The sequence below is a fragment of the Marmota monax genome, unplaced genomic scaffold (genome assembly GCF_021218885.2).
Source record: "Marmota monax isolate L192 unplaced genomic scaffold, Marmota_monax_Labrador192_F-V1.1 WCK01_AAM20220418_F8-fsc00018, whole genome shotgun sequence".
Lineage (NCBI taxonomy): Eukaryota > Metazoa > Chordata > Mammalia > Rodentia > Sciuridae > Marmota > Marmota monax.
The window spans coordinates 8796476-8810175 of NW_026692201.1; the positions used below are offsets into that span (position 1 = coordinate 8796476).

Sequence of the window (13700 nt, forward strand, 5' to 3'; positions counted from 1 at the left end):
CCTTCAGTGTGCAGAGCAGACAATCTGATTCCAACTGAAATGGGGTAGTTTCTTGAGATGATACGGTGTTCACCATATCATTAGAATTGTCAGCTTCCCAATCCGACCCTGATATCTGATACAGTGAAAACAGCAACAGAAAACTTAACAAACCTGCATTTTAAAAGACTATATCAGGCACTATAATTTAAAACAAAATTATTGTGTTCTTTCTTTTACCAGAGTAAGCTAGAGCAGATGCTGCTTGTCTGCTAAGTGAAGGAGGTTGGTATTTACTCCATGAGAGAAACTCAGCACAAGGGATGTTCCCCGATATTTATTTATGTGTGCTTGTCTGTCTTCACTATGTTCTATTTTAGTCTGAATATAGATTGCAGCTAAAAACTGTCAGTAGCAGGTATGTCTTCTGTGGCTGCTTGACAGGAACCATAATTTATTTTCTACTCCTTTTATTTTCCGACTTCCCTGCCAGAAAATGGCAGAGGAATATATTTGGTATTGGAGACAAAGACAGATCAGAGGTAGCAATCTTCTACATGCTTTCTTGTTAATAAGTCTGTATATATTCTTTGCATGTAAGAGTCCACAGTTGATGGGTAGTCCAGTGTATTTTATTGCTAGGCATAGTTGAAAGGCCTCTTGGTCATAGTTACAGAACTGAGCTGGAGATTCGTGGAGAGATCCCAGGTTGTTTCAATCCCTTTTGTGTTTTCTGAGGAATTTTCTTGACTGTCTTAGACCAACTCCAGGCCTCTGAGGTTCCCTTTTTACTTACCATTTTCCAAAGAGGGCTGTGAGTCTGCTGTATCATGTGCATTTGGAGGGACACAGGATGATTATGGGAAATGAGCTTTGAGTGTAGTGACCCTGCATTTGGGGAGCACAATGCACCAGGGGCAGCTGTCTTCAGGCAGAGAGGACAACAGGCACTGAGGTCCCAGGAGGCCTTGGTCTGGTCAGGGAGGGCCAAGTTCTGGGCTAACATGTCTTCAAACACAGACCCTAGTTCACACTTTACATATTCACTTTTGTTAGTAACACCAGGCTAGAGGTAAAATTCATACTTCCCTGCCTCAGCTCCAGAGAAATAAAGGGTGCAAAAAAGCAGACATTCCCTGAATATCTCAGTGAACCACCTTTGTAGGCAGAACATCCTGTGGGTTATGGCTGTGCTCCACTGTTTCCCAAATCATAAAATGGACTAATTTTGTGTTATAGATTATTGCTCTTAATAAAACCAAGGAACGAATGCGCCCTTACCAAAGCAACCAAGAAGATGAGGATCCAGACATCAAGAAGATTAAAAAGGTAGGGCATTGGAGGCTTCTGGCTCTGTGGGAGCATGGCCACCACTGTATATCCTGTGGTGGTATCTTTGTTACTGTGTTCCTGAACTTGGAACAGCTTTCGTGTTTCTATGTTAATGACACCCAGAATGCCCTTCAGAATGGTCCAATTTTGGCTGCTCTGGAGAATTTCAGTGTGCCATTTCTTTCCAGTACTGAGAATCCTATTTTGGACTCTCTGGGAGGGATGCCAAAACTGGACATTAAGAGAATAGTGTTCTCCAGTTGGGTTAATTAAGTGCTATTGAAACTCCTGATTTTGTGCCTCTTGCATATTTGGTGGAATTTTTAAAAATTACATTTCAAAAATATTTCTCTTAACATCGATCCTTAGTGCTTATTTAGGATTTCTTTTATATTTGAGAATGTAAAATAAATCAATACATCTGCTCAGATTTGTCTTACAGTTGTCTCTTGTTGAATATCCACATAAGCAACAGACCTTTCCATCTTACTGTCATTTGTAATTGCACAACTTTTGCGAGGAGCCAGATACTGGCGCACATTCTAGTCCACTGTATTTCGATTTATATCATTTGGGCTTTGATTCCATGGTCTTAACTGACCTGGGTAAAACACTCAGCTTTGTTAATATCAGGTATGAAGCTTCCTATTTAAAGCTCTTTTCCTGGAATGCATTTTGAATCTTAATTTTTTTCTTACTCATATTTTTCTATATTAAATAATTATTTCCTTTTAGCTGTAACAAAATCTTAACCAAGAATTGCTCAGAATTTGGAATAGAAATGATTCTTTGGGCTAGATGAGAGTTTTCGGTTTTCAAGAAATAAAAAAGTGAAATAACACCATTCCTTTCTTAGAATTTAAACCTCTTTCTTTTTAATCTGGTTTGTTATTCTGTTCCAAGATTAATTCTGTTGCTTTTCTTTTAATAGTATGCAGTTGCATGTAAATAAAGCTATTAATAAAATCTCATTTCAGTTTTCTTGTAGAAGCAGGTCTATTGGTAAGTAACAGATCTAGCTGTTTTTCAGCAGAGAACACCTGTCCAAGTAAATAAGACTTTATTTAACACAAAACTCAATTAAGTTGATTTTTGAAAATATATATAATACATGGAAGAATAATGATAAAACACTTTTTTTTTACATTTTCTATCTTCCTGATTATTATTATTTGGGGGGGGGGCTGTACTAGGGCTTCATATATTCTAGGCCAGTGTTCTACCACTGAGCTACATCTTTAGCCCTGATTCTTAATTGTAGTAATTTTTAAACCTATTTGTGAACTTGTAAAATGTTTGAAATTAACTTCATGTCCTTTATGTTCCAAATGAAACTAATGTCTGTGGAAATGAATGTTTACAAATTAATTGCATCTCTATGCTTGACAAAATGTAATATTTATTTGTTTGTTTGTTTATTTTACTTCAAGAGACCACAACTTGAAGAGGAAATACTGGGAAATGATATTGGCCAAATTATACTGTTATATTGTATGCATGTATGAATACGTAACAATGAATCACAGCATTTTGCACAACTATAATGCACCAATTTTTTTAAAAATGGGGAAAAGTGACCACAACTTGAATTGGTTATAATTCACAGAAATTTTCCACTAGATTTCCCCAGATATATGCAATAGCTGCTTCATACAATTCTATTAAAATGTTCTTAAGTCGGGCGTGGTAGCACATGCCTATAATCCCAGCGGCTTGGGAGGCTGAGGATCAGGAGTTCAAAGCCAGCCTCAGCAACTTAATGAGGTCCTAAGCAACTCAGTTTTAGAGGCTAGCAAGCTTCTACAAAGTACATGTTTTTTTTTTTTAAATCACAATTTAAACATTTTATATATATATATATATATATATATATATATATATATATTTCGTTATTATTAAAAATAGACATTCCATTAATGATTCGATTAATTTCTTTCTTGAAGTGTTATTAGCTCATATGTAATATTATATTTCCAGAGTCCACATAGATAGGTCTATGGAGCTTCAGCTATGGAAGAAACTTTTGAACCTGAGAAAAATGATATTTATAATCCATTGTCCTCCTATTGGAGAAATTCTGCAGTTATTTATTCTACTGGAGGTGCCACTGGGGTGCCAATGAGAGCAACGTTCTACATGACACAGGATGGACATGGCCAGCCTAGAAAGCCAGGCTCGCGTCTCCCTGAGGTTCCTTTTTGTCTTTTTGTTTTGCAGGTTCAGAGCTTCATGCGAGGGTGGTTGTGCAGAAGGAAATGGAAGACCATCGTGCAAGACTACATTTGTTCTCCTCATGCTGAGAGTATGAGGAAGAGAAACCAGATCGTTTTCACCATGGTGGAGGCCGAGTCTGAGTACGTGCACCAGCTCTACATCCTGGTCAATGGCTTCCTGCGGCCCCTGCGGATGGCCGCCAGCTCCAAGAAGCCGCCCATCAGCCACGACGACGTCAGCAGTATTTTTCTCAACAGGTTTGTCTTTGCATAAATCTGAGAGTCGTGAGAAGAACCTGCTGATAGCTCATGAAACAATCTGTGCCTTGCTTTAAAAGCAAGATCTCAAAAACTAATCCCTATGATGTTAAAAATAAGAAAGCTATCATTGCATTCATTAGTCCAAATTAGCACATCTTTGGAATCTTGGCATCTCGTTTTCTCAGTTTTCTTCTTTGACATACATTTTCTTGTCATTATGTGTGTGTGGGGTGAGGGTGTTGAAAAGAATCCCCCTTGCAACTGAGGGGAACAAACTGATTAATAGGTCTTTACGTGCAGTTTACACAAGATATTTTAGGAAGAGTGAAAACTAAGAACCCTTGTTGAATTTATTTGCTCAACAAATATTTATAGTGTTCTTATTGCTGAGGATTAATTAGTGAATAAAGTAGAAAATCCCTGCTTTCACTGAACTTAAATTTTGACATGAGAAGAAAGACAATGAATAGTGACTAAATAAAACATATAGTAGTAAATTGTATGGTGGTCAGTACCAGGAGAAAAATTAAAAGGGATAGGAGAGGAGGGGGGAAAGGAGTGGTTGGGTATTTTACTTAAATTTTAATGGCTTATTTGTTTTTGAGTAGATAACACACTCACATGATGCAAACATCAAAATAACATGAAAAAAAATCAGAGTTTCCCTCTTATCCTGTCTCTGTTCACCCCATTCTGCCCAATTTCTGTATCTATTTTTATTAGTTTCTTATAGCCTTTTATAGTTTCTTGATTTGGATGTAAGCAGATATAAATATACTATCTTATCTCCCTCCTTCTACACAAAAGACAGTGATGGATCACAGAAGAGAAAGGAGCACTAATCCCTTTAGAAGTTAGGAAGATGAGAGAGAGAGTAGCAAAGAAGAGAAAAGAGGATCACTTAGCAGCAAGAGAGAATGAACAACTATGACAGAAAGGTCAAAGAAAACAACTGAGAACTGACCGTGGATATAACAACTTGGAGCTGAGGGTAGCTTTGATGAAGTGCGGGAGCCTGATTAGGGGGCCTTAGGAGAGAGTGGCATAGGGCATAGGAATTACAGAGGGTGGGTATAGAAAATTCTTTCAAGGCAGTTTGCTATAAATAGGAGCAGAGAAATAGGGTAGTACCTAGAGGTAATAAAGAGGGGGAAATGATGCAGGAAAGAGAGGGGAGGATTGCTGGAGCAGCAAGCTTATACGGGCAAAACTGTAGAGAACGAGATACACAAGCAGAGAGACTGGCATTAATGGGAACATGAGCAGGGAGGGAATAAAGAAGGGAAGAGGACAAAGACATGTAACTAGGAAGTAAGGATATCAGCTGGCAGAGGGAGAGGAAATGTCATAGTTGGATGAGATAGGAGAAGATGTGAATAGTGGTCAAGTAGAGCAGGGAGTCGGTGGATCAGGGAGCTGTAGTGCAGTTGCTGGGAAGCACTATGAGCCCATGTGAGTTTATTAGGCTCGTGGTGGTAACTGAGACCAGTCTGTATAGTTGCATGTTTTTCTTTAGCTACTTTTAGTTGCGTGGATGCAGGTGCAGGTGGGTGGAGGGTTGATGTTAGGGGTTGGTGTTGTGCAAGGCTAATCTGATATATTGAGAATAGTACAACCGAATTCAAAGTGTCTGCAAAGAAGAGCTATAAGGACCCGTGGAATCTAAAGTTTGTAGAAAGGTATTTTGGTCAATGCAAAGGTGGTCAGACCTGTGAACTTAAGTCCTGTCTGTGTGAAAGGCTTTTTGGAGTCAAGAGTCTTAAAGACAGCAGACTGAAACAATAGGAGGTGGTCATAGAACTGAGATAGGAATAGGATGCAGTTATTAACAGTGACAAAGTCTAGAGTATAGTCATTGGGGGCATTGACTGGTGTCAGCTGGGATCGAGATGTTTGGAGAGGGGGTTCAAAGACCTGAGAGGCCCGGATATTGAAATGTGGTTTGTGTGCAGAGTGGAATCACCAAAAACTATGAGAGGAGTTGTGTTGGAGAAAGTGAGCTGGTGGCTAAGATCTCCAGAAGGTAGGAAGAATGACTAGGACTGTGTGGATGGCTGCAGAAAGGAAGGCTGAGGAGTGGCACATGATCACATTAATAACAATAACAATAATAACATTAATTACAACCAATAACAATAACTTTTAATTTTTTAAAGTTTTAATTAAATTAAAAAGTAAAAAAAAAATTAAAGAATTTTTGTTGAAAGGAAGGAGGGACATTTCCTCACGTTGAGTGGCAATGTCCACAGCTCTACTCAAGTATGTCAGCTATCCCAAAGGGCCTGAGTGGTAGCTCTTGATCACTGGGAAGTACAGCTAGCATTTTGATGATATGTCAGTCACCCAAGAATGCCGTTTTAACAGTTCTGATGGCTGTGGATGGGATGGAAAAACCACACTGCCTGATAATGATGCTATTAGAGTCTGTGCCATGTTGATTTTGGGTTGCACCTAGTGGTTTGTATCCATTGGTTTGCTTCATCAGAAACATGAAAGGCTAGGTATAGCATATTGTTTAATTTCAGAATTGAGATATTGTGCCTCTTTTGGGGAGGTGATGCAAAAAAGCTTTTCCTATAGATGTAATGGTTTACCATACCTAGTCTTAGATAGATTTGAAGAGATATGTTTTAAAGGTGAGACTTAGGGTGTTTCTTGTCGTTAACTGTTGTTTAACTAGATTCCCTTTCCTTGCCTTTGAAATTGAAGCCCCAGGCAAGTCAGTTGTTTTAGATTTCAACGCAGAGTTTATACTTAAGAAAATGTAATCTGCCTAATTCTATACAGCACTGTTTCATCTGTCTTCTAAACATCCAGGTATCAAAATATGAAGCTGGATGTATCAGTTTTCAAGGTAAGATAGAGCAATACCTCCCGATAGAGGGAATTCTCTGCTTATAGACTTGGAAGGGCTGGAGGAGTAAAGCTGCCCCTGGAGTATTGAATTTAAGGGCAGAGCACCATAGGTGTGACCCAGAGCTTAGGAAACTAATGCCATGACCACTACCACCATAACAGACCTATGAAACTGTTCCTAGAAATGAAAATACAACAGGAATGTGGTCTCCTTCAGTCTTCCATGTCTTGCCAAGTGCATGCATGGGTGGAAATGCAATTACATCCAGAGCATAGATTCAAGGAAATCTGGGAAATGCAGTTTTAGCTTGCCATTCTCTCTGCCTAGAATGAGAGTAGAATGCTGATTGAAAGACAGTCTATAGTATGGACTTGCCAACTAGATGTGGTTAGAAATCCTTAGATAATAAAAGGATTCATTGAAATTTCTATAAAACAACAACAAAGTCATAATCTTCAAGCTGTATTCATTTTAGTTATGGAAATAGTAAGAACTTTTTTCTTGAGGTTTGTTGTAATAAATTTTGATACAAATCAAGGTATCTCATTGAGATAAATAATTCTGTATTTAATTGTACCAATGTGTTAGTTGAGAAAAGCTGTCATTCAAAGGCTCATTGCAGTGGGTTAATTCTAATGAGGAGAAAGAAAAAGATATTTTGACTTTGGTGCTTACCCTTCTTGGCCGTAGTAGGAATTTAGATCCCTAATTTATGCATAGTCCTCATTTTAGTATCTGTGTGCATTTCTTTTCAGAAGAATTTTACATTTCTGTATTGAGTAACTTAGGAATGGTTAGAGTCCTGTCAAATTTTTCACTGTGTTTTTTTTTGCCCTCTACCTCCTTCTATAAAAACTCATTTTTGTGAGAGAAACCTTTTCTTGAGTTTTCTAGAATCAAATACAAAAAGAAAAAGGATCATAATTTTAATTTTATGATTATCAGTTGAAGTGCTGCATTCTAACAGCAGAAAGCTCACTTAAAAATGATGAAGAGGGTCATAAGACAGTGATTTGGTTCTCCAATATTGGAAGCATAGCTCAGTTTTCTTTCAGTTTTTGAGGTTATCTAAAAGAGAAATGCCTTTGTAGAGGCTAGTGTAGTCCACATTATTATTGGGTGCACCGTTTGGTGGTCCTGTGAGACTGGTACATCATATATATAACAGACACTCTATAGTGACTAAATTGTATGATCTTCCTGTTTTTTCATAGTGAAACCATCATGTTTCTTCATGAAATATTTCACCAAGGACTAAAGGCAAGGATTGCAAACTGGCCTACTTTAATTTTAGGTAAGTGCATTCATTATTTTCTCATGGAATGGCAACAGTTAGAGTATAATAACTTGTATGTCATTTGGCCTTAGCCGTCTGAATGTCCCTGTTGACATTGGGTTTCCTTAGCCACCGGGAGTCCATGTCATTGCACTTTAGGTTCTTTGGGCCCTGCCTTAGCAGTTAGCTTTTGACTCTTTCCCTTTGTCATAGGTAATTTGGGGCTGGAGTCACTGTCTGTCTCTGATACTTTCTATCTAACACAGATAGGTTATTCAGGCATGAGGACTAGGGCCCTATGTTGTGTGATGCCTGGTGCTGGGAGCCCATCCTTGCTCTTCCTGTTGAGTGTAGATAATTTACCAGGCACCAAGGGAAACAGCATGTTTACTTCTCTTTTCCAGCTGATCTGTTTGATATTTTGCTCCCCATGCTGAACATTTATCAAGAATTTGTGCGAAATCACCAGTACAGCCTCCAAGTCCTTGCCAACTGTAAGCAAAACAGAGATTTTGACAAACTCTTAAAACAATATGAAGCCAACCCTGCCTGTGAGGGAAGGATGCTGGAAACGTTCTTGACCTATCCAATGTTTCAGGTAAATTGCTTGGGATGCGTTCTATAAGCCATTGTAACTGATGCCTACTGTGATCAGCACAAGGCATGTAAATACATATAAGTATAAATGAAGAGTTATGCATCATCTGACATTGTCTTAAGCCTGGCCCTGAAACAAACACGTCTTCTGTCTAGAGTATAAGAATCCAGGCATTCTTGGTGATTTGAAATTAATGATTAACTAATTAATTTTGCAGTGCTGGGGATCGAACCCAGTGCCTCTTAAATACTAGGCAAGTGCTCTACCACTAAGCTACATCCCCAGACCAGAAAGTAGGCATTTTTGAAGCAAATAATTCAGGAATGAATTTTTTGAAGAGCAGCACAATTTTCTCTTTATAGAAAGATTCCACACAGACTTCTTTCATTGGAGTCTCCTCCTCCAGCATGTTTAAAAATATTATTAGGTTTACAGAAATAGGATTCTGTGCAAATGTTCCAGTTTGTGCTGGTTGCATAAACGTTTCTTGGGACTGCTCTGACTGGGAGAAGAAGGCCCCTGTTTGTGGCCCATCCCCCCACCTTGTCTTGGTTGCCATTGAGTTTCCTTTGGCTGCGGCTCTGGGGAAGGAAAGGAGGACCCCCTGGTTAGAGAGGCTCTGGAGACTTCAGAACCAGAGGCCCTCACTCAGATGGCCTTGTAGAGTCGTGGCTCTGACCTGAGATTCATTTTTGGGGTCTAGAGCAAACCAAGGGATCAAGGCCACTTGGGTCTTTCCTGTGTCTGGGGTTTTGCCATTAAGAGCTCTGGAGTGAGAATGGCAGAGGCCAAAATGTGTATTGAATCTCCTGTTCTTTTGAAAACTGTCAATTCTGTTCTTTTGGAAAGGCATTGAGTGTTCCCATTGTGGAATTTATGGGGCTTCTGGTGAGTCCTCCAAATTGTCATGTGGCAAACCGATTCTACTAATCATGTGTGTTATGGTTACTGTGGGAGTTTTGTCCTCCTGAGCAGGTGGCTCTGACCCAAGGCCCATCATTTCTTAGCCTAAGAAAGAAATGTTACTGTGGTTCTTAATTGTTTATCTTTAAGTTTGTTAGTACTGCTTGAATTCCTGGAAGTTGCCACAGAAATTTAGTAAGATTTTTTTTAAAACCAGAAAGATGCATTTGAAACCACTTAAGTATAGTGAAATTTTATAATGTTATTTTTGGTTTTTTTATGGAACGAAATTGTTTGAACTCTTTGCCTCTCTGAGGAAATATTTCACAAGAAAAATTTTGAACTTCTATTTCATTACATTCATAATTGGAATTTTAGGTTTTATTCACAGTGAAACATTTTCATATAATGTATAATTCTTCTAACCTGTGATTTTATTTGAATTTTGAATTTGGGGCATTAACCTCTAGTTGTAATTCAATATTCCAAATTTTATCTATTCAACTGTCCCAAGGTGACTGTGCAAAGGTAGAGTTATGACAGGTACACGGGACATTCAGAGAGGGACTTAGTTTCCTTCTCACAGCCCACTGAAGTTTTTCTACATGTTATTGCATTTGCTCTTGATTCTTTCAGTGTTTTAAAGTAGCAGAACTGCACCTGCCCTGGAGATGGGGTGCCCAAGTACAGTTGAATGTGGGGACCTTGGAAAGATCTTTGGGTTTCTTTAAAAAGTGGAGACATTCTCTTCTACTAGATTTTAAAACCAACAGCAATATTTTGATTGATCATAAGCAATCCCCATTATGTCAGAAAAAGGACATTAGGTTGGGGAATCTCAAGGAGACCTGACATCTCACTCACCCTTTGGTCCTTGCTTTGGGGAAAATAATTGAAAAAACCTTAATCTCAAAGCATACACAGCTGAGCTTTAGTTATCTCAGAGCACTCTAGCTCTCTGGCTCTTCAATCCCAGGGGGGCTTTGCTGGTTCTGACAGTTTGGGTGGGGTAACCGTGTAGTTACCGAAGGGAGCCTGGTGTAGTTTAGGAACCCACCCCCAGACTGTGGTGATCCCCAAGCCCTAGAATCATTAGTTGTAGGCTCAGATATTGAGGTTCTCTGGCTTGTTCCAGGGTTCCAGGGTTACAGCTTGTAAGAGCATTTGCTCTGGGAGAAGCTTCAAGCATGAGGGATTTAGTCAGACTCAATTCAGCCGCAAGAAAAAGACAGGGGCTGCGGTTGTGACTCAGTGGTGGAGCGCTTGCCTAGCATGTGAGGCACCACATAAAACTAAATAAATTAAAACAAAGGCATTGTGTCCACCTACAACTAAAAAAAAAAAAAAGAAAGAAATGAGCAAATTGAAAGTGCACTGAATTGTCTTTATTTGCTTCTTCGTAAGTATTTTGAATGTACCCAGAGGAGAAATCATCAAAGTTTGCTTCCTGAGGGCTTGTGCCCCTTGTGTCTCTCATCTGTCTTCTTTACTTAGTGTTTTTCCCTGTTGCCTCTTCCAAAAAGAAGCCATATGAACCAACTGGGGCGCTAGAAATTTGAAACTGCTTTCTTACTGGGTTCATTCTATCTTTCTTGTTCCCTTGTGGACCTTTCACTAATGAGGTGAAATAGCCATGAAGGTGTTGCTAACTCAGAGGGGTCTCCCCTCTGTGTACATTGAATTAGCAGTAGTACTTCTGCCTTACTCCCTCATAGGGCTGGACATCTTAGGATGAAGCTAGGGTACTATCCAATTTTAGCTGTAGGGAAACAATGGTAGAGGTGACCCAGATTTATACTGTGGGGGGGGGGCGGCTCTGGCCTAAGATTTTTCTTGAGCCTAGATATGGGGGCAGAAGGAAGGGGAGAGGTAATTGTAAGCTTTTAGTCCATGTACCTCTAGAAAAGAAAGGGTGATTTATATTCTACATCCTTCTGTGCCTTTTGTTAAGTAAATTAGTTATTGCTGTTAATTGAGTCATATTGAACTATGGAAACAGGGAGGAATTGTAGAATTTGGATGGTGCTGTGAGATTATTCCCAACTGAACTGTCAGACCAGTAAGTTCAAGTATTGCCAAGGAATTTGTTATGGAAAATAATATAGTCATTAACGTGATTTTTATTTAGCCAAATCAGTGGCTTGACTGGTATTTAGATTGGCCTCAGCAGATCACGAAATCTGCTCCTGGTGAGAAGAGCACTGTTAGATGTTCTCTGGAAGGTAGTCACTTGCTGCTCTATCTAGTGATTTACTGAAGAGCGAGCTAATTAATGTCAGTGAAATGACAAGTACTTGTGCCATTATTGAAAGCAGAGTTATGATTCATTTAGACAGTTACTACGATTCTTAGGTCTTCTTCTGGAGAAGCGATTTGTAATCAGCTCTCCAACACACAGACGAGCTCTTTGCAGAATCTTCTGCTCCTCAGCAAACTTCCTTTGCCTGCTTTTTGGCAGTGTTAGCCCTTCTTTGTTCCTCCACCAGAAAGTAGAAAGGGCCACTTACCAAATTCAGCTCCATCCACTTAATCTTAGCCAGGGAGCTCTTTAAAATATATTTAACTAATGGAGGAGGATCTCGAAGCTATTGACTAAACTTAGTTTTGTGGGGTTTCAGTGCATTCTAAGTAGTCAGGCTCTCCCACTCCTGCCCTTTTGTTATGAAAAATTGAGTACATTGGCATTGATTGACTTGGTTTTCTGTGGAGCTGTTAACTTTTTTGCAAACTTTTATTGATCATGGGATTGTACTAATGAAAGGGATATCTGAATGCATATTTACCCCAGAAGACTGCTGCATGTGGGACAGCCCTAAAGAAGTCTATAAATGAAGAGGCAGAAGGTCTCCTCTGTATACTCTACGGTTTCCTGTGTCCTGCCTTCCTGAGACCTAGGGGTCTATCTGTGCTTTCTGAAACTGTCACTTGATCAGCAAGTGCAGTTCAATGTTTCTGCTGATGGGCTTGATGCCAACTGTGCTAGTGCACAAAGATAGCCACTCAGAAGATGTGAGTAAATAACCCCTTAAAGCTACCCCTGCACAAGAGCAGAAGCAGATCCACAGATAGAGCCACCAGCCCCTCAGGACAGAAGAGCTGCACACAGGGCTGTGGCAAGCTGTTTTTCTGTTCTCATTTTCCAAGTTCTTTAAAGTTCTGACTGGGGCTCTGGGGCTCATGGAAGTGATCTAGTGAGAAGGCTCTGCGGGGAGCTGGTGGGTGCCCCATCAGAGCCCGGAGCATAGCTGCAACTGTCATTTACCATGAGGCTGCCTTGGGCAAGTCACCAACCTCCTCACACTTTATTTCCTTACCTGGAAAGTGGAGAATGAATCCTTATGTTGCCGGAGGACCAGACCCATATACAAAGCCCAGAGTATCCCTGAGCACAGTAGGCAGTGCTATGGGAGCCGTGGCTCATGCCACAGTCTCTGCTTTCTTTTTTCGTATCAGGGATTAAATTCAGGGGTACTGGACCCCTGAGCCACATCCCCAGACCTATTTTGTATTTTATTTAGAGACAGGGTCTCACTGGTTTGCTTAGCACCTTGCCGTTGCTGAGGCTGGCTTTGAACTCGAAATCCTCCTGTCTCAGCCTCCTGAACCTCTGGGATTACAGGCATGTGCCACTGTGCCTGGCCACAGTCTCTGCTTTCTAAAAAAAACTATTTTATAAACCAGTGAAGCATGAGTATGTCAAATTATTATAACCTGATCTCTACTCTGGTCTATAAAAACCCTCACAAGGTTGGTGGAGTTTCTGCCTTTAAGAGAATTCAAATAGCTAGTCTGTTAATAAACAAAAATACAAAGAATGATCTAATGAAACAATGCCTTTTACTGCCAAAGGGTGAATTGAGATAAAGTAGGATCAGAATGTCATAATGTTGAACATATCTTCTCTGAAGTTTTAAAAGAACTTTGCTTTAGGATTACAAACTTTAAAAAAATCATGTAAACAGACAAAAATATCTAGAATGCAAACATCAGAGACTTCAGATTATGTTTCCTATGAACCAGGTTTTGAAAACTGCTATTTGAAAATTTATGGTTTTATAAAAAATGAAAGAAATAATAGTTTCTTTGAGCTACAACACTTTATTATTTATGATGACCTTTACTTGTGAAGTTTTTTTTTTTTTTTGGTGTGTGTTTAAATTTGAAGCATGGTTTGTCTTATGTGTTTGTGTGTGTGTTTTTAACTATTTGAAAAACTGTAAGAGCAGCAATGAGTTTTTCAGTGTAATGATGGCACTGTAGAGAAAGTCCTTATGTCACCCG

The 13700-nt window shown here is 39.5% G+C and overlaps 1 protein-coding gene across 3 annotated transcripts in view; it reads left to right on the forward strand.

The window, feature by feature from the left end:
- The window catches only part of Rasgrf2 (Ras protein specific guanine nucleotide releasing factor 2), a 231996-nt gene that overhangs the window by 90094 nt on the left and 128202 nt on the right, over positions 1-13700 (forward strand). For all 3 annotated transcript variants that reach the window (XM_058574375.1, XM_046427896.2, XM_046427885.2), the window contains exons 4-7: positions 1219-1308; positions 3529-3782; positions 7857-7936; positions 8323-8516. In XM_058574375.1, coding sequence (XP_058430358.1) covers positions 1219-1308; positions 3529-3782; positions 7857-7936; positions 8323-8516 — 618 coding nt within the window. The remainder of the gene's footprint in view (positions 1-1218; positions 1309-3528; positions 3783-7856; positions 7937-8322; positions 8517-13700) is intronic.